This window comes from Rhododendron vialii, chromosome 12a (assembly GCF_030253575.1).
Source record: "Rhododendron vialii isolate Sample 1 chromosome 12a, ASM3025357v1".
Taxonomy (NCBI): Eukaryota; Viridiplantae; Streptophyta; class Magnoliopsida; order Ericales; family Ericaceae; genus Rhododendron; species Rhododendron vialii.
Genome location: NC_080568.1, coordinates 34426123 through 34453125, shown reverse-complemented (window position 1 = coordinate 34453125; position 27003 = coordinate 34426123). Strand labels below are relative to the sequence as shown.

At 38.9% G+C, this 27003-nt stretch overlaps 4 protein-coding genes across 11 annotated transcripts in view; all 4 read right to left on the bottom strand.

The window, feature by feature from the left end:
- Positions 1-23818, bottom strand: part of LOC131310744 (putative late blight resistance protein homolog R1B-17) — a 90258-nt gene extending 66440 nt beyond the window's left edge. The window contains exon 1 of the mRNA XM_058337925.1: positions 23722-23818. The gene's annotated coding sequence lies outside the window, so the exon portion shown is untranslated. The remainder of the gene's footprint in view (positions 1-23721) is intronic.
- On the bottom strand, positions 5318-6236 carry LOC131310761 (uncharacterized). The gene is made up of 2 exons (XM_058337956.1): positions 5522-6236; positions 5318-5451 (listed from the first exon to the last, which is right to left on the bottom strand). Exon 1 carries the CDS (start codon positions 6220-6222, stop codon positions 5854-5856), a length of 369 nt encoding a protein of 122 aa, XP_058193939.1. The 5' UTR covers positions 6223-6236; the 3' UTR covers positions 5318-5451; positions 5522-5853.
- On the bottom strand, positions 9634-16234 carry LOC131310746 (putative late blight resistance protein homolog R1A-10). Its single transcript, XM_058337928.1, has 3 exons — positions 15734-16234; positions 12285-12868; positions 9634-12049 (listed from the first exon to the last, which is right to left on the bottom strand). The coding sequence occupies exons 1-3, from the start codon at positions 16173-16175 to the stop codon at positions 10322-10324; spliced, it is 2754 nt and encodes a 917-aa protein (XP_058193911.1). The 5' UTR covers positions 16176-16234; the 3' UTR covers positions 9634-10321.
- On the bottom strand, positions 9894-24499 carry LOC131310748 (putative late blight resistance protein homolog R1B-17). 8 transcript variants are annotated; one of them, XM_058337931.1, is made up of 5 exons: positions 23973-24499; positions 23287-23827; positions 20712-21292; positions 18778-20473; positions 9894-10029 (listed from the first exon to the last, which is right to left on the bottom strand). In XM_058337931.1, exons 2-4 carry the CDS (start codon positions 23723-23725, stop codon positions 18803-18805), a joined length of 2691 nt encoding a protein of 896 aa, XP_058193914.1. In that variant the 5' UTR covers positions 23726-23827; positions 23973-24499; the 3' UTR covers positions 9894-10029; positions 18778-18802. The 8 variants fall into 8 exon arrangements, with proteins under 8 accessions (XP_058193914.1, XP_058193916.1, XP_058193919.1 ...); XM_058337933.1 differs by having other exon boundaries at positions 9902-10029; positions 18765-20473; XM_058337936.1 differs by lacking the exon at positions 9894-10029 and adding an exon at positions 17970-18281 and having other exon boundaries at positions 20712-21283; positions 23281-23827.
- Between the last annotated feature and the right edge of the window lie 2504 nt (positions 24500-27003).

The window sequence follows — 27003 nt, the reverse complement described above, 5'->3', positions numbered from 1 at the left end:
AATTTTCTTGAACACTTAAGAAATAAAAGAGTACCTTAGAGCTAGAATGGGAGTATTGAATGGAACTTAGAATGAGTGGAAGGGGCATGAAAATGTGTTTTAGCCTCGGTGGCTCTAACAATATTTGAATTAGTCTATTTTCGACCAACTTTTTATAAACTAAAATTTATTATTTTATGGTTCAATACAATCATCTTTTAATACATCGAATACCCTCTTTAACAATATAAAATAAGTTTCGATCTGGTTTAAAATAAAGGAGATACGAGCGTTTTACAAAATGATTTATTTTTTGACTCACTGAGGGTAAAATAGTCGCATCATTTTATGTACAAATAACTTTTGATCAAAACTATTTGGGTTAAAAAATAGATTCAACAAGGTTTCTAACGGTTCAAACCTTGCCAATATCGGAGTTCAGAAGTGTCCGGAACAAGATTAGAAAGTTTGACAAATTGTGGAGCTTGAGAGCGCCTAGGCGCCATTTCTTGCGCCCCGGGCGCAATAAGATGCGCCTCAGGCGCATCGAAGATCCATAATTTGTCAAATTTTGCGGGCTTCTCCTGAGTACTTATGGATTCCAATTTTTGCAACGTTTGAACCGTTAAAAAGCTTGTTGAGTCTACTTTCTAACCCAAGTAGTTCAGATCCAATATTTTTTGTATATCAAAAGATATGACTATTTTACCCTTAGTGAGTCAAAAAGTAAACCATTCCTATAAAATGCTGGCACCACCTTCCTTCTAAAATGGATAAAGACAATTATATATCGATACAAAGGGTTTTTAAAGTACTAAAAGATAATGGAATCGAACTATAAAAATAATAAAGTTTAGTTTATAAAAAATGGGTAGAATGCAGACCACTAAAAAGATCATGGTAACATGTTCTACCATCCCTCCGTCACCAACAATGTCGCCGTAACACAATCCTTCCACAGTTCCACCACCATGATCACTTGACCACCTTCACCACCATCACTTCACCACCTCTACCACCACACTTCCACTCTGCGATAATAGTTGCCTACTGTAATGATCTCAAAACATCCTAAAATATCTTAAACTATTAAGAAACGTATCTAACTTCTTGTTCTTTTCATCCCAAGAAACAACCCCACAAGTTAGCAAAACTGATATACATACTCAACTTTGGGGGTTGATTAAAATCAAAAAGTGATCATCATGGAAGAGTGACTCATTATCCATGGGGCATTATGCTCATCTGGATCCATTGGAATATGTCTTGCCGATTCAAATTCCTGGAAAAATAAAAATTATGAGAAAATGCACTACGACAAACGTTCTAATAACAACAATGAAATCATGGACATTAAACGGCTGAAACAATTGCGGATGGATAGTATGATGTTTGGGAAGACACGGATCAGTAATGTCATGTGTTAGTAGTAATGTAGAGGTGGTTGTGGTGGATTGGAGGTGCATGTGGTGGTGAAATGATGGTGTGTAGCTAGGTGGTAGTGGTGGTGGAGGTGTGGTGTTGATAGTGGTGGCCAAAGTGCTGATTGAGATGATAGCAATGGTAGCGGTAGTAAGATAGCGGTTGTGAGGGAGAAATAGTTTAGTGGTCAGTGACATTGGAAATCATCATATGGCCTGTGATAGTCGTGGTGGTGAATTTATCGTGGTGGTGAAATGATGGCTTTGAGGTGGTGGTAGAGGTCATGGTAGTGGTGGAGACGTGGTGAAACGATTGTGATTGTGGTGAAATGATAATGGTGATGTAGTGGTAGTGATGAAGATGTGGTGGTAGTAGTGGTAAAGCCGTGGTGGTGGTTTTGCCGTGAGATGGGAAACTAAAATTGGTGGATTGGTTCTTTGTTTGGGTGGTGAGATGGTAGTGGTGGTGGCGGCGGAGAGGAGGGAGGAAGAGGAGACAAGGCATGTTTGACAAGGTGTGAGAAAAAGGAGAGTAGGCGTTGTGTATGATGCACCTTAGGCGCAGTTACATGCGCCCCGGGCGCATCCAAGCATCCAGTAATGTGCCTCCGGCGCATTGTATTGCTCCCAGGCGCATCCTCATAACTTCCCATAAGGCCAAACTTCACAAGTTCCCCACGTACACTCCCAAACTCCAATTTGTGCGTGATTTGAACCGTTGAAAAGCTTGAAGAGTCTAATTTCTAGCCCCACTAGTATGTATCCAAAACTATTTTCACGTGAAATGATATGACAATTTTACCCTCTATGGGAAAAGAACAAATCAAACTTGGCACAAGCCAGCAAATCTGAAACCACAAAACAGACCCCATATGAGCAACTAAACTGCAGCACAAGATACACCCATCTACCAAAAAAAACCAAAGCCTAGGAAACCTCAAAGACTCTACACGAGATGTTCCAATCAAGACACAACATTCTATTCTCATCGGACTTCCTCACATGCCTCCACAAGCTCACATAAGCCTTGATGTTTTGAGATAACAGACCCAATGATTGTGCTGAAAGATGCGATGATTCCTTTTATTCCACCGGTGATAAATGAATGCTGAAACTGAAAGCTTGAACAATAGATGCGATGATTCCTTTTATTCCTTTTAAGAGAAAATGCACTACAATAGACATTCTCATAACACCACCGAAATCACAGACATTAAACACCTAAAAAAATTGCGGATGGAATGATGCTTGGAAAGACAAAGGTGGATTACTAATGTTGTGTGTGATGAAGGCATTCGAATATCCTAATCACATAAAACATCAGTAAAAGCAATTACACTACACATAGCTTCTGAACAAAAGAGAAAAACAATAAAATGTAGCCAATGTGAAATCAAGTTGTTAAGATCTTTTAACCGACTAAGATGAGATCGTTTAACAGCTTTTGTCATCTTACTAATCTTCCCATGTCAAGGCTTTTCGTCTTCCTGTTCCACCTACTCTTCTCAAGCATATGCCCTGTCTCTTTTTCTATCACTTAGCTCGCCCCAAGTTAGGACCGCCCAAATTCAGTTCCATGTCAATCTGGCCTCCACCAGGAGAAGCGCCGAAGAAACGGGCTAGTGCATGCAATTGGCTTCAACTTTAGAGAACAAATGAGTTATAGTTGTATCCATGCCACCAACTCATATGTGTCATACTCCGATGACAAAGTTGCTAGGTGTACCATTCTAGGACAAAGATGCTTATACCCTGCGGATGTTACCAACTTAGGATCGTTCTCATCCCCTTTAACTTTGCCCTCACTCGATGAAGAAACCTTTGCATCTAGCTTCCATCAGTCCAATATATATCTCTGGGGAATTTCCTTGACATTCATTTGTTGGAGTGCTCCAATTTCATGACTACATAAAATGCCAAAGCTCTTGAAAGATCGACAACTACAGCAGATTTGTTGATATGTTGTGCCTCCTAATTAAGCCGTCAGTTTCCACACCACATACCACAATATACTCTCTGCCCGATCCATACTTCACAACCTAATTTCTCCTCCTAATTCATGGCACCTATGTAATTGACAAGTTGAAAGAAGGGCTAACAATTGGAACACAGGAGGAGCGAACACTTTTGCAGTCTGGATTAACATGGGACTACTAGTGAACTCTGCTTCTGTCAACTTTTGCCTAGAGTCATATGTAGCCATTGTTTTTCATTGTACCGCATGTCCACAAGAATTCCAGTGAAATGGGTAAAAAATTGTTCAAGGTTAAGGTCAGATTTTAAGTACCGCTTCAATTTTGAATTCAATCTCTCACTAAGTTAGGTGTTTCTCATTCCGGCAGTATATGAACACTTTTTGACACTTTCGAACCTATGTGCAACAGTACCCCATAAACTATAAAACCATTAAATCATTTGCTACATAGTAAGGGTTCAACGTCAAACTATTATGGACGGAAAACCCAAGTACAAGGCATTGCTGGGAAGGGGTTGAGGAAGATTTTGCGGCGACTGTACAGGTTATAATTAGTTCAAACTTTTCACATAGGCACAATGATAAATTGTTGTTTTACAATCAGAACAAGGACTGCTCGTACCTTGTACTTATCCTTACTACAAACATGGGAGACAAGAAGAGAAACTTGCAAAGTACATGCCCAACCCAAAGAAGGAGAAGAAAAAAAAAACACAATCATCAACCAAGAGCTGCAAGGAGAACAACTTCTAATCCTTTGATGGTTTTGCAACGTTACTTTTAGTGCTTCGGTGACAGCTGAGAAGTCCTTGTTACTAAGGCCGCAAGATTTACCCACCTTGTACAGTTTGTTTGTTGGGGCTGCAATCTCTGCATGTTGGGAAACAGATTCGGCTAATCCCAGAGCAAGCCGCAAGTCCTCCCACATAAAAATTTGCACTAAAATGGCGCAGCGGATTTATACAAGCTACAACACCGACAATCTTGGTTAGTTACAAACTTTTGTTAATGTTTCAGGAGAAATGCGGTAGGATACAGGGATTGGACCATTGAAGGGCCTTTCATCGAAAACAAAGGTGCACTAATGGTGCCCAGTGAAACTACCTGGAGATCAATAAAAATGGATAGTTGAAGATGCTCAACTGCAAGAGGATTCTGATCATAGATTGTATCTTGGTTTGGGTGGCACGGTTGTGGTGGTGAAGGAGGAAGGGGAGGATGAGGAGACAAGTCGTGGTTGATGAGGAGCGAATGAGATGGAGGAGAAGAGGCATGGTGGATGAGGGGTAAGACAGAGTAGAGGTGACATTGTTGTATAATGCGCCGCAGGCGCACCTACATGCGCCCCGGGCGCATGGTATTGCGCCAGGGCGCATCGTCGTAACTGCACACAAGGCCAAACTTCGCAGGTTCGCCACGTACACTCCCGAACTCCGATTTGTGCATGGTTTGAACCGTTTAAAAGCTTGATAAGTCTACTTTCTAACCCCACTAATTTGGATCCAAAATTATTGCCACGTGAAATGACATGACGAGTATACCCTCCATGGGTCAACAAACAAATCATTTTGGGAAAACCTTGCATCACTCAGATTTTAAATCGGATAAAAACCTATCCTATATGGATAAAGAGGGCTTTACAAGTAATATAAGATGGTGGATTTCAACAACAAAAGTAATTACTGTTTGCTAATTAAGAGTAGGTCAAAAGTAGCACAATTCAAAGATCATCAAAGCCACTAAGACTGAAACATGCTTCTGCACCCTTCTACGCTCTCTAAGTTCCATTTGGCACTCACATCCCTAGTTCAAAGGTAATCCTTAATTTTGTTAGAGTTTTACAGAATACACAAGACTTTCTACACTTCATCAAAGCATACGAAAACCATCTAATCATCAAAATTCACCCAATGTGGGACTTATATATCACAAATCCAATTTATGATCCCTCGAATTACTCAACTTTGGGGGGTTTGATTAAAATCAAATAGCCATCATCATGGAAGAGTGACTCTTTATCCATGGGGCATTATGCTCATCTGGATCCATTGGAATATGTCTTGCCGATTCAAGTTCCTGGAAAAATAAAAATTATGAGAAAATGCACTACGACAAACATTCTAAGAACAACAACGAAATCATGGACATTAAACGTCTTAAACAATTGCGAATGGATAGTATGATGTTTGGGGAGACAAAGGTGGATTAGTAATGTCGTGTGTGACAAAGTTATTCCCTGTGTACTTCATCACTGGCGGCTGATAAGGTGTTCGAATATCCTAATCACAAAAAACATCAGTACAAGCAATTACACTACACATAGCTTCCGAACAAAAGAGAAAGCAATAAAATCTAGTCAATCTGAAATCAAGTTGCAAAGATATTTTAACCGACTAAGACGAGATCGTTTAACACTTTTGCCATCTTCCTAATCTTCTCATGTCAAGGCTTTTAGTCTTCCTGTTCCACCTACGCTTCTCATTCATGTGCCCCCTGTCTCTTTTTGAAGCCCTTAGCTCGCCCCAAATTAGGAACACCCAAATTCAGTTCCATGTCAATAGGGCCTCCACCAGGAGAAGTGCCGGAGCTACAGCCTAGTGCATTGGCTTCAACTTTAGAGAACAAATGAGCAATAGCTGTATCCACCAACTCATATGCGTCGTCATCCTCCGGTGACAAAGTTGCTAGGTTTACCATTCTTGGACAACGATGCTTATACCATGCGGATGTTACCAACTTAGGATCCTTCTCATCCCCTTTAACTTTGCCCTCAATCGATGAAGAAACCTTTGCATCTAGCATCCATGTGTTCAATATGTATCTCTTGGGAAGTTCCATGACATTCATTTGTTGGAGTGCTCTAACTGACATTCATTTGTTGGAGTGCTCTAATTGCATGACTACATAAAATTCCAAAGCTCTCGAATGATCGACAACTACAACAAATTTGTTGATTGGTTTTACTTCCTAGCTCGTCGATTTCCACATCACATACCACAATATACGCTCTGCCCGATCCATACTTCTCAATCACAAACCTAATTTCTCCTCCTAATTCATGGCACCTTTGTACTTGACAAGCAAGGGGAGTGTGAGAGTGTCAAACTGGTCATTGAATAATTCGAACACAGGAGGAGTGCACACTTGTGCAATCTGGATTAACATGGGACTACTAGTGAGCTCTACTCTTGGCAACTTTTGCCTAGAATCATATGTAGCTTCTTCTTTTTTAATTGTACAGCGTGTCCACAACAATTCCAGTGAAACGGGAAAAAAATGTTCAAGGTTAAGGTCAAATTTTAAGTACAGCTTCAATTTTGAATTCAAGCTCTCACTTAGGTGCTTCTCATTCCGGCAATGTAGGAACATGCATTTTAAGGACACATGAGCCCTCTTTTCTCCAAGACTCCACGTTTTCTCCATCAAAATATTCTCCACCAAGTTAAATCAACGCATCCCAAGCTTCAGTTAACGCATTTTCCTCTTCATAGTCAAAATTGCAAGCTTTAAAATCACTATTAAATCTTAATTCACCATTGGAAAAGTACACTAAATATACTTTAAAGCATTTTGCATCAAGTGATATGTATACAACCCGTGACCCACAATGGGCATGATTTCAAAAACCGCCTTAGCTATTGCATGATCTTGGTCCGTGAAAATGGTAATAGGCTTTCCGGTGACATTGGAAATCATCATATGGGGTGACAGTCATCGTGACGAATTTATGGTGGTGGTGAAATGATGGCTTTGAGGTGGTGGTAGTGGTCATGGTAGTGGTGGAGATGCAGTGAAACGATTGCGATTGTAGTGAAATGATAACGGTGATGTAGTGGTAGTGATGGAGGTGGTGGTGGTAGTGGTAAAGCGGTGGTGGTAGTTATGCCATGATATGGGGAACTAAAATTGGTGAATTGATTCTCTGTTTGGGTGGCGAGATGGTAGTGGTGGTGGCGGCGGAGAGATGTGAGGAAGAGGAGAGGAGGCATGTTTGACAAGGAGTGAGAAAGAGGAGAGTACGTAGGCATTGTGTATGATGCACCTCAGGCAAACTTAAATGCGCCCCAGGCGCATCCAAGCATCCAGTAATGTGCCTCCGGCGCATTGTATCGCGCTCGGGCGCATCTTCGTAACTTCACGTAAGGCCAAACTTTGCAGGTTCGCCACGTACAGTCCCAAACTCCAATTAGTGCATGGTTTGAACCGTTGAAAAGCTTGAAGAGTCTAATTTCTAACCCAACTAGTATGTATCCAAAACTATTTTCACGTGAAATGATATGGCGATTTTACCCTCTATGGGTAAAAGAACAAATCAAACTTGACACAAGCTAGCAAATCTGAAACCACAAAACAGACCCCATAAGAGCAACTAAACTGCAGCACAAGATACACCCATCTACCAAAAAAAACCAAAGCCTAGGAAGCCTCAAAGACTCTACACGAGATGTTCCAATCAAGACACACCATTCTATTCTCATCAGACTTCCTCACATGCCTCCACAAGCTCACATAAGCCTTGATGTTTTGAGATAACAGACCCAATGATTGTGTTGAAAGATGCGATGATTCCTTTTATTCCACCGGTGATAAATGACTGCTGAAACTGAAAGCTTGAACAATAGATGCTTCAAATTCGAACCCCCTCTATGGGCCTATATTCAAAGACAAAATTAATTAGTTGAATCAAATCCGTACTCACTCAAAAACAAAATTGATGGGCTAACTCCTATCCATATTTCAAACAGTCCACGCTAAAATTAAAAATGGCATGACTGGACATTAATAAATGGTCTATATATTACTGATAACTACTCCAATGGTAGTTCCCTGATCACTTATGATCCCTGAAATTACTCAACTTTGGGGGGTTGATTGTGCTTTACTTGAAAAAACCCAAAAAGCCATCACATACCACAATAAAATGCCAAAGCTCATGACTACATAAAATGCCAAAGCTCTCGAACGATTGACAACTACAACAGATTTGTTGATGTGTTGTGCCTCCTAATTAAGCCGTCGGTTTCCACATCACATACCACAATATACTCTCTGCCCGATCCATACTTCTCAATCACAACCTAATTTCTCCTCCTAATTCATGGCACCTATGTACTTGACAAGCAAGGGAAGTGTCAAACTGGTCATGGAACAATTCGAATAGAGGAGGAGTGCACACGTTTGCAATCTGGATTAACATTGGACTACTAGTGAACTCTGCTTTTGTCAACTTTTGCCTAGAGTCATATGTAGCCTTTTTTTTTTCATTGTACCGCATGGCCACAAGAATTCCAGTGAAATGGGTAAAAAATTGTTCAAGGTTAAGGTCAGATTTTAAGTACCGCTTCAATTTTGAATTCAAGTTCTCACTAAATTAGGTATTTCTCATTCCGGCAGTATATGAACACTTTAAGGACACACGAGCCCACTTTTCTTAGATGTGTCAACATAATAAATTGAACAGCTCCAATTATTACGACTTAAAACATATTTTAAACAAAATGAACGGCTTTGATTATTTGTGTAAAACTCCGATTAATTTTGTGTCAAATATTGTGTGAGCAGAATCGGCCCCATGTATAAATCATTATCTTCCCACTCTACATTACTGCCTTCGAATTAGGTACAAGCCTAAAGCCTTCCAAGCTCTCTAGGTTAATGCAGTGCATGTGTTGACTTTTGGGGCCATGGAGTGGCTTCACTCCTCTCACACCTATCTGAGCTCCACACCAAAGGAGACTTAATTGGTGTGGACAGCCAACCAATTCACTGTTTTCAGCTAAATGGAGTGTCCTTTTTTTTTTTTTGGATCCGCAATGAAGTATCTGGCGTGGGAAGAAATATGGTGCTTCTCTTAGTCTATAAAAGGAGACCTCTGGTTTTGTAATTGGTCTCAGAAATCAGAGAACCTGGTGTGAGTGTGTGAGTTTGTAAATCACTCGGATGGAGTGTGTAAGTACTTACTAAAGCTCTCCCTGAAGGTACCTGTTTCTTTGGGGAACCATGTAAATTTCGTTTGTCTGTGTGCGTGTGTTTGTGGTTGGTTTGGTTTTATCCCATCCCGTGGGCATAACATAGTAAGGAGCAACCTTCACAGGGTGGAATATGTAAGAATCCAGTCAAGTCATCTATTTATATGCTCCAAAGTAACTCCAATAAGATAGACTATGCCCTGATCGATTTAACCGTGTAGTAAGCTACCATACACGAAGTCCACAAAATTCACCTGATTTGGAAATAGAAGATGATGCAGGCAAGGGATAATTGGACCAAGCATATTTTGAGAGGACCCAGTGATACATGTTTCATAGAACAATTGAAGATGCTAGAGAAACGCGTCGAGAGAAGGAAGATAAAGCCACCAAAAAAATCATCACCAATTATTTTACAACAATCTTGTCAACTATAAACTGGACTTGCTCAATAATGAAGGCTTCAACCAAACACATGGTACATATTATGAAAAACGCCATTCTAAAGTAAATGGCGGAAAGCTTGCAACTTAGAAGTTGCAAATGTGCATTGCAGAAAGCTTGCAACTGCGGCTGCCTTTTCTCTCTCCGTTGGACTTATAACGGTTGGTTTCTATGTTGTTGAGATAGCGTAACCCATCTGGTTTGGAAAAGAATTGAGTCCATTTGAGGGATCATCATAGCACTACAAAAATCACAAAATAGCCATTCTTAGAAACAATAGAAATCATTATAAAACAAGGCTTTCAACTTATAGAAGTCATCCTTGTACAAATTTGTCAGCAAATATGAGCTTTATCTAAAATTCCATAGTTAACTGAAATCAGGTGCTTCTACCGCACATTGAAATCCCACGAAACAATCAAAACTCATATAACTAAGATCGATAATGATGCTTCCAATCAAAGTTCGTATTCTACAAATATATAGTAAAAAAAAAAAAACACAGACCTTCAGAGAACCCAAATGTACCTCCATTAAAATCCCAGTGAAGGGCAAACCATTATGCTCTCCCCTGTGTAAGTATTCGTGGCTCCATTATCTCTGAAAACGAGATTTAGGCAATCATCATCTCCTTTTTTACTTCTTTGCTCTTCCTGAATCTCCATGGCCGATTCCTCCGCAGATCGACTGGACGACTCCACCGTAATTTCACGAAGGTCGTACAGATTAGCAAATTCAAACGGGATCTGATCCAGAAATGTGCAATCCTGAATCACTAAGACTTCAAGTCTCGGAAATTGATCTTCGGAAACACTCCACTCCTCGATATCCAGAAGATATAACTTCAAGTACTTGAGTTGAGAGAACTTCAAGTCCTCTAGTTCACTTGTGTCCCAAACTGGTCCTCTACAGGCCTCATTTAATAATTTGAGAACCTCAAGGCTCGGCAGGGTTCGGAGGATTATTGACAGCTTCTCCCACACCAAGCCCAAATATCCCAAAGTTAGCCGCGTAAGAGTCTGAGGAAGCTTCAGCCCAGTGCTTCGCACCCAATTGCACGGGTTCCATCCATGGACAGAGAGTTTCTCAAGGCCTTTTAAGAACTCCAGGTCGGGGAGCATCAAAACACCATCCTCATCCCCATCAATAAGTCCTAGCTTCCTAAGATTGGGAGTCCTTTCCAAGAAACGTAGGCAATGCTTACACATACACATTCGGTGCAAGGTCTGTAAGCTATCCAACATATTCCCGTTGTCTTCATTATAAAAAACATGATGATATTCGAATATCCCCAATTTAGTATGTAGATGCCTCAACTTGACCATCTTAACTATATCGCGAGGCAATGAAATCTTGTCCAAGTTTGTTAAAACATCGAGGTTAAGGGTTTCTAGGTTCGGGAGGTAGTGAAAAGGGGTAGAATTCCATGTACGGTAAGGTACTCCTGGTGATAACGTAAGTGCTAAGTATCTCAAATGAACTAGATCTCCTATTCCTATTTCTCCTATGCTTCTAGCGGAGATAAAATGCAACACCCTGAGAAGTTCGAAGTTTTCAACAAAGAATGAGAGATTGCGTTCATTTGATTTATAAGAATGGTAATCTGGCAAGGAGAGACTCAGGAAAGAACGAAGGTAACGAGCACGAAGCCTTGAGGAAAACATACGAAGGAACTGATAGCCACCGAAGAGGCGACGATGCTTATTTGTTGTAGAAGGTGAAAAAGATTCTGCCTCGCAAATTTTCACAAAGAAATTATCTTCCTTTGCTTTTTTCAAGCATAATTCACGCAGGAGATCATGGATACGGCATGCTTTAATTCCTCCGTGAGATTTCCTTTTCCTAGCTACCATTACGAGACTTCTGTCAATAAGACCAATTAAGTAATCTTCAGCCACGGCCTCTAAGCTTTTCCTCGCATCACTTTGCTGAATAAATCCCTCCGCGATCCATAACCATATCAGCTCACGTACAGGGATTTCATAATCTTCGGGGTGAGCTCCAATATAAAGAAAACACGCTTTTAAATGAAGAGGCAGGTGATTGTAACTAAGTTCTAGTATCTCCATGCAGCCCTCCTGCTTTTTGGCAATGATTGAACTTAAACGTTTGGCAACTTCCTCCCACACGTCGAGCGTCTTGTCTTCAGTTGCCAGAATTCCAGCTATTGCAACAATTGCTAGTGGTAATCCTTCACATTTTTTTGCGATTTGCTTACCGATGTCCACCAACTTCGGTGGGCAGGGTTCCATCCCAAATACCTGTTGATATATATGGGTAATGTTAGATATCTATAGTTGTAGTTACATACAACTTGATCCAAGTGATAGGAGATTTACAATTCATATGACAAGAATAAGAAAAGCTTTAAAATAGAAATTTTTAAAAATAAATTAGAAATAGGAAACATAAGACAACTCTATAAGGGAGCATATGTTTCAATCACTATTTTTAGTTATGTTATGTACACTCTTTTTTTTGGGTGGGAACAAATACCTTCTTTTGTAACAACTCCCAACTATAACTTTCTTGTAAGCGATCCAAACAATGAGGGACACAGCTGACGCCATCAGGTTGAACGTCAACAAGCCGACTAGTGAACAACACTTTACTCCCCTTGCGTTCCTTAGGGAATGATCTTTGGATGTCATTCCAGGCTTCAATGCGCCATATGTCATCCATGACAATAAGGTATTTCTTACCCTTCAAGCATTTGAGTAGCTTTTCTCCCAACATATCCTCATCAATCTTCTCGTAATCTTCATGATTTTTTGGGAAAGCTGATTTCAAAATACGAATCAACAAATCCTTCTTCATTGTCTTATCATAATCTTGAGAAACAACAACCCATGCACGAATTTCAAAGGTTTCCAACGTCAAACGTTGATCATACACTTCTCTGGCCAAAGTGGTTTTGCCGCCTCCAGCTGCACCGACGATTGATATAATCTCTAGCAGTCCACCCTCTCCATTATCATGAAGCTTTCTCATTAATGTCTCTACCTCGTCCTTGAAACCGACCACCACCTTCTCTTCTACCACTTTGGAGGGGTTGCTCCCTCTTGATGAACTTGAACCTCCTGATGGAAAATAAAAGTAAGGGTTAAGATTAAGGTTGAAGGCAAAAGTTATGGGGCCGTAGTAAGTGACAAAAAATTAAATTTGGAAAAGAACAATTAATTTCTCATATCCCAATTATGAATAAATAGCCTTCAATATGAACAATCTTTGAGCTGTATACTTAGAATCTTTATTGTATATTTCACTGGACTGTCATTTAAGTCATTGTCTGATGATATAATATTGCCAAGCGAAAAGGCAACCAACCATGGTTGTTATTATCAAATCAGTTGAATTAATGCTAAATAAGTGTACATGTATTATGTTCGCCTCCATATTTTTGTGTTTCATGTTACTCATTATTATGGTCCATGTTACGTATTGTTTGTTAAAGATGTAATCTTGATTAGGTGGGCTAATGTGTTGTTCACGTGAGGAGCTAAGTGGAAGATGGGGTTTAGGAAGAGTAGCCAAACCAGTGGGCACTTGTTTGGGTGAATTAAGTTAGGAATTTGGAGTTAGATGCGAATGTGTGACTGTGATGGATTGTAACTAAGCATAAGTGTGGGTTAAGAGAGCAAAGAGAGTGAGAGTTCGGGGGAGCCCCTGAGGGGGTCTCCCCCCAATTGTTATGTATGTGTGTTTGTGTGTGAGAAGAAGAGAGGTATGAGAGTGAGATATGTAAGTTTGTGTGTGTTTGATTATTAATGAAATCGGTTTGAGTTTTAGTGTAAAGTATTTCTCTCTTATTACCCATAATTGTTATGGTTGATGATATGAATGAAAAGTTACCAGTGAAAAATTACAAAATTTTGATTCTTTACCAAGTCAATATTTGTCCCAAAAATCTAGGAACAGAGATCCAGGTGTCTGAAATGGTCTATGAACGTGCGAATGTGTGCACCAGACAGTTTTAGCCGTTACATAATTTTTGCTTTCGCGGTTAATGCAAGTGCTCCAGATCCTTTCAACGACTGGACTCTACCAGATTTCTTCTCCCTCTACCTATCTTTATATATACATTTCCCAAATTTTGAACCCTAAATTGTTTCTCCCATAGACCCCTTATTTGTGAACCCTAACACGGTAGAACTTATATTGGTTTAGGGAGGATGGATATCATGGTCGTGATGTAATCGCACATCATGATTTCCGAGAGTACTGGAGACCACATATATTTGTCATGTTGTTGTGGTGTTAATTAGCTTTGACTGTTAGATTGTAGAGATGGAATAGACGATAACAAATAAGAATATATAGTTCTCATTCAATTTTGATATCCATGTTAATGTCCCACAATGTTTTGGGCTCATCACTTAGTTTGATTACCCAGATATTGTTATCGCGCTAGTTAATTTTGTTGGAGATTCTTATCTTTCGAATCGAAATTTGTAAATTGAAATTCATTTTATTCCTTGTAAATTTGTTTAGTTTCCATAAGACCCGTTGTTCCAATGTGGGTTAATTTTTTCTGTTGGGTTTCAGATAATGTGCTAACTTTCAGGTGTGTTTTCAATTCGTTCATTAATGTTGAAATTAGTTGATGCTCCTATTGGTCCGGGTGATAGAATTTTTTTATTCTATATATGGAAGAATGTGGCTCCTCCAAAAGTTAGAGTATTTTGTTGGCTTGCAATTCTGGGCAAAGCCAAATTTAGATAGAGAATATATTATGGATAATGTGCAAAATGCTATATGTAGATTATGTGGTGTTGGACTTTAAACATGCTTGTTATCCTTTTTGGATTCTGTGGTGTGAATGTATCAATTGGTGAGGCTTAGCTTGTTTGGAATTAATGAGACCTTTTGTTTAGGCAAAGATTACCGTTTTGCGTAAAACCAAGATTGGTTCATCTTATTGATCACGGTTTTCAGAAAAATTGAGATTTTATGTAGATAACAATCACATTAATTTATTAGTTTTTTTATTTCAATTTTTAATTTTTGATCACAGGTAAACACTGTGATTAAAAATATTGTACGTACTTTTAACTACACCTCCGTAGACTACGGTTTAAAAAGTGAGATAAAATACAAAGATCACTGCTTAAAAGTCATATATTTCTTATGTTTTGTACTAGTTAATGGGCCATGACATTAACGATATATATAATATACGAGGCGGTTCCGGAGACACTCAAAAAAACACCTAAAAAAACACCTCACAGTTCTCGATCAATTTTTGATGATCCGAGCCGCTCAATGTGATCAGAACGTGATTTAAAGGGTGCCCGAAAATCAGCAAAAAAAATGACCGGGAAGAGCTTGATCCGAACAGTTTTTTATTGAACGGTTCAAATAAAAACTGCTCAAATCAAGCCTTTCCCTGTCATTTTTTTGCTAATTTCTCGCGGGCACCCTTAAAATCGCATTCTGCACACATTGAACGGTTCGGATTATAAAATTTTGATTGGGAACTATGAGATTAAGATTTGGGATGTTTTTTTGGGTGTTTTTTTGGGTGTCCCTTGAACCGTCCCGATATACATATACATACATATATATATATTATATCATAAAAATAACTAATTTTGTTGTGTAAAACATAGAAATAAAGGGTGTGTAAAGAAGATGTCTACATGTTTGAAACCTATAAAAACACACAAAATGAATAAGGAGATCAGAAAGATGAAGAGTATTCCTTAACTTTATGAAGGACACTTGACAAAATGCTAACATGAATACAGAGGACTCAACAAATTTTTCAGAGCTTGTCACTGAAGAATTTTGCTTTGCTTATATCATATTATTGATATGATGTTATTCTCATGCCCGACATAGTTGAACTGGAAGCATATAGTCAATTTATAGAACACTTAACTTTTATAGAAATTACTGGAGTAACTAATTTTGAATCTTAAAATACTGAATATATGTACCAATACCTCCACTTTCGGTAGAAGAGTGCTTGAGTTTTTTGACTGCTGCGCCATTCATGTCATACATATTCTCATTGTAAATCTGTTTCACCTCAGCTGTGAGAGTCTTGATCTCCTTTTTAACTTTTTCAACAAGGTCAAAGGAAAGATAATCCTTATGTTCACGAAGAAAATCAGCGGCATGATCAGCTTTGATAACAAGAACCACAAATAGTTCTACGATGTTCTCTGCCTCGGATACCACATCTCTGATCCGCATCACCAGTTTCATCACTTCTGAATCCTTGTTGCGTTTCTTCTCTGTAATCTTGAGGAACTCTCTCAGGTATTTTATCTCCTCCTCAAGAGATCGAAGTTGAAGTTTCTCGTCTATGGTAAAATCGAGGTTGGAGCTCGTTAGAAGCTGCTTCAAGGTCTCCAGAAAAAAATCAACAGCAGTGTCACCCATCTCTCTCTCTCTCTCTGAAATAGAGGACGAGCAGAATGGGGATCAATGGGTAAATGAATGACTTAAAGATAAACAAGTACTTGTAGCCTTGTTAATAATTGTGCACACAACAGTATTATTATTACTATATTGTTAGAACTATGGTTACTATGTTATCATTGACGCATTTTCAATTCGAACTACGGTTACTTTGCTCGTCCTTGATTGATGGCCCATATTTTTAATGAACGATCTTTGCCCGTCAAGGACACTAAAAAAGGGGACAGAGGGAGTATATATTTTTAGTTCTCATTTCGCCTCCTAGTTAATTTTTTTTAGAGTAGAGGTTACGTTTTTTTTTATCGCATTATTCATATTAATATATGAGATTTTGTACATATATTATTGGTTAATAGATTAGCTGGTAGAATTAACGTAATTTTTGAACACCTTAGTACAAATTCCGAGAGCCGCCAATGCTTTTAAATTTATTGCCTGTCACGATAGCTAGATTACTATTCCTAGTCTTCCCTAGGTATGTATTTTATTAAAATGGCAATATTTTTCTAATTTTTCCTCTTTCACGTCATGATTGCTAGGTTAACACGTTTAATTAATTAAGTCTCTCTAGTTGTGCTACAAGCATACAAGAAAATGATATGTTACTACCCCTTGCTTCTAATCTATTAATGTATATTGATGATTTGTTGTAAGAAACAAACCAAACCATTAGTCTATAGTTTAAGAATTGGAACCATAGAGTCGTCATTATTATCAACTTTTAGAGATTCTTATCGCCCAGTTCTTACCTCTCCCGGTTCTTACTTCTTACCTCTAGTACTCCACTTCCAAGTTGTTGAACACTTGGGCAATGCCATTGATGTGTAAGACTAAATTTGTGTTTAGGCATTGGGATGTCACATCTATCTATATGTGCATATGTTTTCCTAGTGAATTTTTTTTTTTTGGAGAATTTAATATTCATCCTCAAACCCTAATCGACTTTCATCCCGACCACATTTTCAGGTTAGACTTGTAACGGAAACAGTAGAGGATTTTGACCATTACTTTTTTTTTTAATCGGTTTGTTTTGTTCGCGTAAAAGGATTTTCAATTACCTCAGTGGGACTAATAACTTTGCAGTAAATGGTTCTAAGGATTTTGTCCCCATATTCTTTACGGTAATGTACTCCGTTATGATGTCATGTGCTTTGGATCCGATTTCTTTACGGTGTTGTAGGAATTTTTGGAATTAACTTTACCTACTAGGTTGTTTCAAATTCGTACCTTAGGATCACGTGCAGAGATTCTATGGTTGACATAGAGAGATTATATGTAGTGACAAATATTTGGCACACCGCACACTTGTGTTTTTCAAAACTTGGCATCCTTTATAACACTAAAATTGACGTGTTATTTTGATATCAACTGCAGGCTACACTTATTTGGAAAGGAAAGGAAATTAATTAATTTCCTTTTAAAAAAAAAAGAAAAAAAGGAAATTAATTGATGTTGTGATGGCTTGCATTGAAGATAATGTAAGAGACTTAGAGTGTAAGACTCTGCACTTGGGAGCATTTTCCTAATTCTCTTGAAAATCAGCATCTCTGTTGTAGCTGGAACATTTCAAGTAGAGTTCTTGGGGTGTCAAATGTGTAGCTTTTCAAGTAGAGTCCTTTGTAAAGGTTTTTGTTTGTGGGACTCCTCTTGTTGTTTTGGTGGTTGGTTATAAAATGCGCTAGTTATCAAAAAAAAAAAATTTTTTTTTTTTTTAAAAGAAAAAAAATCAGAGAATATGTTGGAAAGTTTCAGTTGCACAATAATGGTGACTATAAAATTACTCAAATGTGGGGTTCCAAAGAAACAGCAAGGTTCCGATAATTTTGAAGGCTTATACAAGTTATTTGGCATGGTCTCTTACCAAAGAGTACCTCTACTAGGACACTCGACTCCAGTCCTTCTTTCTCACAGAGAAGCAATCAGTCAGAAAAGAATGCAGAAAGCTTGAAACTGCAATTGCCTTTTCTCTTCCCGTTGATCGTATAACGGTTAGTTTCTATGTTGTTGAGAAGCGTAATCCAACTGGCTTGGAAAAGAATCGAGTCCATTTGAGGGATCATCATAGCACTACAAAAATCACAAATAGCCATTGTTAGAAACAATATAAATCATCATAAGGCTATCAACTTATAGAGGTCATCCTCGCACAAATTTGTCAGAAAATATGAGCTTTATCTAAATTTAATAGTGAAATGAAATCAGGTGCTTCTACCGCACATCGAAATCCCATGAAACAATCGAAGCTCATATAACTGAGATCGATAATGATACTTCTTATCAAAGTTCGTATTCTTTGAATGTCTGAGCATGAAAAATCACACATTGTGGCATGAAAATGACAGTGTTTTTGAGATCTTCGAAAATCGCCAATAGTAACCCAGTAAAAATAGGGAAAACCATTTGTCAACTATACTATACGATACTATACATGGCTCCATTTCCACGACTCGAAATGAAATCCCCTCCACATCCCAACGCCCCACTTTCTGACCAGACTCATCGCCCCCGACCCCAATTATATTGAGCCCTAAGATAAGAAAAAATACTTACTGTAATTCATTACCTCAATCACACCCCACTGCTCTTGATCACCCATTTATCGGATTATATTTGAGAACGAGATTTACGCAATCATCATCTCCTTTTGTATTTCTTTGCTTTTCCTGAATCTCCTTGGCCGATTCCTCCGCAGATCGAGTGCACTGCTGTACCTTAATTTCACGAAGTTCATTTAGATTAGCAAAATCAATCGGGATCCCCTTCAGTTTGTCGCAAATTTGAATTGCTAAGACCTCAAGTCTCGGAAATTCATCTTCGGAAGCAATCCACTCCTCGATATCCAGATATTCAAGCCTCAAGTACTTGAGTTGAGAGAACCCCTCCTCAAGTTCACTTGTGTCCCAAACTGGTCCCCTACAGGCGTCGTCTAATAATTTGAGAACCTCAAGGCTCGGCAGGGTTTGAAGGATTATTGACAGCTTCTCCCACTCCAAGAACGTAGATGACAAACTTAGCCGCGTAAGAGTCGGAGGAAGCTTCAGCCCAATGCTTGCCATGCGCTTGTAATCGAACAATGCAGCGACAGAGAGTGTCTCGAGGCATTTCAAGAACTCTAGGTCGCAGAGCATCAAAACATCATCCCCTTCAAAATCCACATCTCCTCCATAAAGTCCTAGCTTCCTAAGATTGGGAGTCATTTCCAAGAAATGTAGGCAATGCTCACAAGCACACATTCGGTGCAAGGTCTGTAAGCTATCCAACATATTCCCCTCTTCTTCATCATCAGAAACATGATGATATTCGAATATCCCACTTTTAGTATATAGATGCCTCAACTTAACCATCTTAACTATATGGCGAGGCAATGAAATATTCTTGTCGTAGTTTGGAACTTGGAGGATAAGGATTTCTAGGTTCCAGAGGAAGTGAAAAGAATTCAGTGCACGGTTATGTTCTTCTCTTAACGTAAGTGCTAAGTATCTCAAATGAACTAGATCTCCTATTCCTATTTCTCCTAGGCTTGTAGCGGAGATTAAATGCAACACCCTGAGAAGTTCGAAGTTTTCAACAAAGAATGACAAATTCTGTTTAAGTGAGGAGTTTGGAGAGGAGAGGTACAGAAAAGATCGAAGGTTTCGAGCAAGAGGCCTTGGAGGAAACTTATCAAAGAACTGACGGCCAATGAAGAGGCGACGATGCTTATTTGTAGTAGAAGGTGAAAAATAATCTCCCTCGTAAATTTTCACAAAGAAATTATCTTCCTCTACTTTTTTCAAGCATAATTCACGCAGAAGATCATGGATATGGCATGCTTTAATTCCTCCATCAGATTTACTATTCCTAGCTACCGTTACGAGACTTCTATCAATAAGACCGATTAAGTAATCTTCTGCTATGGCCTCCAAGCTTTTCCCCCCATCACTTTGCTGGATAAATCCCTCTGCAATCCATAACCATATCAACTCACGTGAGGGCATTTCATAATCTTCAGGGTGTGCTCCAATATAAAGAAAACACGCTTGTAAATGAAGGGGCAAGTGATTGTAACTAAGTTCTAGTATCTCCATGCAGCCCTCCTGGTTTTTGGCAATGGTCGAACTTAAATGTTTGGCAACTTCCTCCCATACGTCGAGTGTCTTGTCTTCAGTTGCCAGAATGCCAGCTATTGTGACAATCGCTAGTGGTAATCCTTTACATTTTTCTGCAATTTGCTTACCGATGTCCACCAACTCCGGTGGGCAGCGTTTCATCCCAAATACCTGTTGATAAATATATGGGCAATGTTAGACATCTATAGTTGTAGTTACATACAACTTGATCCAAGTGATTGGAGTTTAACAATTCATATGACAAGAATAAGAAAAGCTTTAAAATAGAAATTTTTAAAAAAAATTAGAAATAGGAAACATAAGACAACGCTATAATGGAGCATTTGTTTAAATCACTATTTTCTTAGTTATGTTACGTAAATCAATTTTTATAAATAAGAAAAAATACCTTCTTTTCTAGCAACTCCCAACTGCAACTTTTTGTTAAGGGATCCATACAATGAGGGACGCAGCAGATGCTATCAGATTGAACGGGTAGTCGACTAGTGAACACAACTTTACTCCCCTTGCATTCCCTGGGGAATGATCTTTGGATATCATTCCAAGCTTCAATACCCCAAACGTCATCCATGACAATTAGATATTTTCTATTCTGCAAGCATTTGTATACCTTTTCTCCCAACTTATCGTCACTAATCTCCTTGTAATCTTCATTTTTTTTTGGGAAAGCTGATTCTAGAATACGAATCAACAAATGCCTCTTCATAGTCTTATCATAATCTTGAGAAACATTGACCCATGCACGAATTTCAAACTTCTGCAACGTCAAAGGATGATCATACACTTCTCTAGCCAAGGTGGTTTTGCCACCTCCACCAGCGCCAATGATTGATATAATCTCTAGCCGTCCACCTTCTCCAATGTCATGAAGCTTTCCCATTAATGTCTCTACCTCCTCCTTGAAACCGACCACCGCCTTCTTTTCTACTACTATGGATGTGTTGCTCCCTATTGTTGAACCTGAACCTCCTCATGGAAAATAAAAGGAAGGGTTATGATCGAGGGTGAAGCCAAAAGTTATGGGGCCATAGTAAGCGTAGCAAAAAATTAAATTTGGAAAAGAACAATTTCTCATATCCCAATGACGAATAAATAGTCTACAATATGAACAATCTTTGAGCTGTATATTTATAATCTTATTGTGTATTTCACTGGACTATCATTTAAGTCATTGTCTAATTGATATAATATTGTCAAGCGAAAAGGAAACCAACTATGGTTGTTATTATCAAATCAGTTGAATTAATGCTAAATTAAGTGTGTATTATAGCATTCGCCCGCATATTTTTGTGGTTCATGTTACTCATTATTATGGTCCTTGTTACTTATTGTTTGTTGAAGATGTAATGTTGATTAGGCGGGCCAATGTGTAGTTTGGGTAAGGAGCTAAGTGGAAGATGGGATTTATGAAGAGTAGCCAAACCAGTGGATACTTGATTGGGTGAATATTTGGGTGAATTAAATTAGGAGTTGGGATCTAGATGCAAATGTGTGGCTGTGGTGGATTGTAACTCTGTATAAGTTTATGTATGTGAATTGAGATTAAATCGTGGGTTAAGAGAGAAAGAAGAGAGCAGATCAGAGAGTTAGAGTTCGGGGAGCCCCTCGGGGGGTCTCCCCTCCATTGTTATGTATGTGTGTTTGTGTGTGAGAAGAAGAGAGGGGTGAGAATGAGATACGTAATTGTTATGGTTGATGATATGAATGATAAGATACCACTGAACAATGCAAAATTTTGATTCTTAACCAAGCCAATATTTGTTCCAAAAATCTAGGAACACATATCCGGAAACAACTGTATCCGAAACTGTCCATGCACGTGTGAATGTGTGCACGTTTCAGCCATCGATTTCGCTTTCGCAGTTAATGCAAGTGCTCCAGATCCTCTCAACGATTGGACTCTACCTGGTTTCTTCTCCCTCTACCTATGTTTATGTGTATATACATATCCCAATTTTTGGACCCTAAATTGTTTCACCCATAGACCCCTATTTGTGAACCGTAACACAGTAGAACTTATATTGGTTTAGGGAGGATGGATATCATGGTGGTGATGTAATCGTTCATCGTGATTTCCGAGACTGGAGACCAAATATATTTGTCATGTTGGTGTGGTATATGCAGCTGTGGTCGTCGTTCTTTAACAAGGATTGCTAGATTGTAGAGATGGAATAGACGATAACAAAGAAGGTAAAGTTCTCATTCAATTTTGATATCCATGTTAATGTCCCACAATATTTAGGGCTTATCACTTAGTTTGATTACCCAGATATTGTTATCGTGCTAGTTAATTTTGTTGGAGATTTTTATCTTTTGAATCGAAATTCATAAATTGAAATTCTTTTGATTCCTTGTAAATTTGTTTAGGTTCCTCATGACCCATTGTTCCATTGTGGGTTAATTTTTTCTGTTGAATTTCAGATAATGTGCTCACATTCAGGTTTGTTTTCAACTCATTTTGTTGAAATTAGTTGATGCTCCTATTGGTCCGGGTGATAGAGTCTTTAATTCTATATGGAAGAATGTGGCTCCTCTAAAAGTTACAGTAGTTTGTTGGCTTGCAATTCTGGGCAAAACCAAAACTACTGAACTGGTTTTTAGATGGGGAATTATGGATAATGAACAAAATGCTATATGTAGATTCTAAACTGAAAATTTTGTTCTGTGTAAAAACACCAAAATAAAGGGTGTGTAACAGAGATGTCTGCATTTTTGAAACATATAAATACCCACAATGAACAAGGTGAACTTTATGAAGGACACTTGAGAATATGCTCACATGAAACAGAACAAAATTTTCAGAGCTTGCCACTAAAGAACTTAGCTTTGCTTATTGTATGGTAATGATATAATTCTATTCGCATGCCCGACAAAGCTGAAACTGAAAGCATAGAAGACTTAAATATTTTTATCGAAACTAACTAATTTTGAATGTTGAAATACTGAAAAATATGTACCAATACCTCCACTTCCGGTAGAAGAGTGCTTTAGTTTTTTGACTGCTACTCCATTGATGTCATACATATTCTCGTCGAGAATCTGCTTTACCTTGGCCTTAAGAGTCTTGATCTCCTTTTTGACACTTTCAAGGTCAAGGGAAAGATGATCTTGATGTTCAAGAAGAGAATCAGAGGCATGATTAGCCTTGAAAACAAGAACGACAAATAGTTCTACGATGTTCTCTGCCTCAGATACCACGTCTCTAATCCGCATCACTAAATTCATCACTTCGGAATGCTCCTTGCGTTTCTTCTCCGTAATCTGGAGGAACCCTCTCAAGTACTTTATCTCCTCCGCAAGAGATTGAAGTTGATGTTTCTCATCTATGATAACATCGAGGTCGGAGCTCATTATAAGATTCTTCAGGGTCCCTAGGAAAAAATCAACAGCAGTGTCACCCATCTCTCTCTCTCTCAGCAGCAGCAGATTGATCAGGTTTTAGTTGGAAACACGTACTTAAATTGCCGGCCCAAAGGTATGGTTGAATACCTTTCTTTATCTTCCCTATACAATATCAAAGACAAATGCAAACTAGTGAATGCACCGAAATATCTCATTTCAGTCTTGACTTTTCAACTTTAGACATTTCCATTGTAATGACTCTACACCCAGGACTTCATAAATGCATTTACAAGAAAAAAAGAGAGACTTTTTCAAAGAGCCTTCGTCCTCCTATTCAACGGTGCTATTAGAGAAGCTGCTTGGTTCCTAGACTTCTTTGCTCAGTCAAGCTTCCTTGTTCCTTAGTGTAGTTTCGGTCCATAATTTAAGACTCTATTCTTTATAGCCTAGTCTATATCCACACCAGACGTGACTTCGTACCAATACCTTTCTCTTTGTAGACGGCTAAGTACTCTCGGACTGATCATATTGCTGCAACAATTAAAGTAAGCTTAGGAATGAATCTAATGGAAATTTAGGCCTCTGCCCACTTGGAAGATTCTTCTTTCCTCTTCGGTGAAAGAGGGCAAAGGTGTGTGGAAGAAAGAATTCCAAAAGGAGAGAAGATTTTGTGCACCAAGCATGACACAGTGCTAACCCTAAGCAATTGGAGGTTCTCGCTCATCTCTTGGGGTCCATATCATATGAAAACTTTTCCTATGCCATTAGCATAGACAAATTTGAATAGGATGGACTCAGCATCAGGAAAATTAAGCCCCATTACTTTGATTGAATTTGGCATCATTCCATTTCATTCCTGTACATACAAAAAGGGTCCCACGTGACCCACGTCGTGCAATGTTATGCATACTCGACTTTCTGTGATGCTCTGAATTGATTTTTGTTGATGTCTGATCGAGGTCCAAATTGTGAGACCCCTGTCTTTACTTTGGTAGTTAATCATTGTCAGTGAGGGTTGATTTTGTAAAATGTGCCAATGTGAGTTATGATGGTTGAATTGCGGGCCCAAAGGTGTGGTGATGGTTGAATACCTTTTTTTATCTTCCCTAGCTAGCCAAAGTTGAATTTCCTTAGGTCCAAATTGTGAGACCCCTGTCTTTACTTTGGTAGTTAATCATTGTCGGTGGGGGTTGATTTTGTAAAATTTGCCAATGTGAGTTATGATGGTTGAATTGCGGGCCCAAAGGTGTGGTGATGGTTGAATGCCTTTCTTTATCTTCCCTAGCCAGCCAAAGTTGAATTTCCTTAGGTCCATATAATAATATTCAAACTATACAATATACTCCTACACATTGATTGCCCATAAAAAGACAAATGCAAACTAATAATGCACCGAAATATCTCATTTCAGTCTCGACTTTTCAGCTTTAGACAACTCTTGAAATGACTTTACACCCAGGATTCCATTTCCATTCCATTTCTGTACGTACAATAAGGGTCCCATGTGACTCACGTCGTCGTGCAATGTTACGCATACTCGGCGTTCTGCAATGCTCTGGATTGATTTTTATTTATGTCCGGACGGGGTCCAAATACAATCAAAATTTTATACTTCGGCTTGAATTTTCAAGTGACGATGCCGGCTTCATTTTTTGGGCACGCAAGTAGTCGAAACAAAGTTAGATGTCAATATGTACACTTTATATTAAATTACTTGAGATCAATATAAAAATACCTCACACACAATATCATATAAAACAATCAACAATAAACATAATGACATCATAAATAAGAGATATCAATATCGTAAATGCTTGAAAACCAGCCACCCAAAAACCCCTGGTCCTGGTCGCCTCAATATCATCTACTAATGCCACGGCATGGCCCTAATGTCCAAACCCATTAACAGCTTGCAAAGACCGATCTTTAGCAATAACCTTGCGTTCACCCTTCTGTTTCATCGCTCCACCCAACGCTGGCGGTAGGCCCCATTTTTTAGCACAGCAAAACGCTGAGGATTCAAAATCCCCAAAACACACGCGTCTTGTTCGAAGAGAGATAGAGAGAGAGAGGAGGAGGACCCAGACTTCTCCAACTCCCACGCCATTTCCGGCGACCACCACCGACAGCACACCCTCTACTTACTGTAAGCAATAAGCACCCTCTACTTTTTTGCTGCTTCAAAGAAATTAGAGAGAGAGGGAGGGTGAGAGAGATGTCTGACACAGCTGTGGAATTTCTCTTGGACGACCTCAAACAGCTTGTAGTCTACAATGCGAAGTTGATCAACAACGTGAGGGGCGAAGTTGATGGTCTTATATAGGATCTTCCATTGTTGAAAGCCACAATTGAGGTCTCAGACAGAGACGGGCAGGGACGATGATGTCGTGAAGGCGCTGGTGGCCAAAGAAGGATGGAGAGGAGGCGCCTGTTTGTACCATAACTAAGATTTTCTTTTACCCGTCGATCAGGCAACACGTGGCAAGAGTAAATATGGGCAAATAAAAGGATAGAATGGACTCACCTTAATTAATTAGATTAGAATTGAATCGATGATGAAACTATTAAAAGTCTTGTCCGTCGATTGGCCAACACATGGCATATTTTCATGATCGTTTGGTCCGTCGATCAGGTGACAGATGTCAAAGGGAATTACGTCCCATGATGCCACGATTAAAGAGGATGTTAACCACGATTAACTAAACAGTTTCCAGACGTGGGCACGATCGGCAGTTGAAGAAGTTACTTCGCCAGAATTTGAAGAAGTTCCAACTGTTACTTCGGAGGGAAATTTGAATTCAAAAAGTGAAGGCATCTCTATTTATGATCAAAGTGCAAGACGATTTACAGACACACAAACAACGCCAATCAGGCCTTTATCTTTTCTTTTCTAGGAGTAGAATTAACTCGTAATTGTTCACTCAATCTTTTCGATTGATTATTCTTCCACTTTGAGCGTTAATAAAGTCCATTTTGTTAATCTTCTTCGATATTTCACACACTTCATTGTTTGTTTCTAAAGAAGTCCTGAAATACGGCAAGGAACCAAACTCCACTTTTCATACCCACATTCCAGCAAACCACAAACACAATTTCCCGTCGATTTCCTGTCGATTGGAAAGAAAACAGAAATTTAGATAACAATTTAGGCGCTAGAAGGAGGGCTCATTACTAATTTGGAAGTGAGCAATGGCACCGAAGACTAGGAATCAATTGCCAACAGATGGCAACAATGACAACAATTCTGCCAATACTAATGGTGGAAGTGATGCAAATGGAATCAATACTGTGAATCTAGACCAGAGGAGTCCAGAAAGTGGCCAACCAAATGGTCCGGA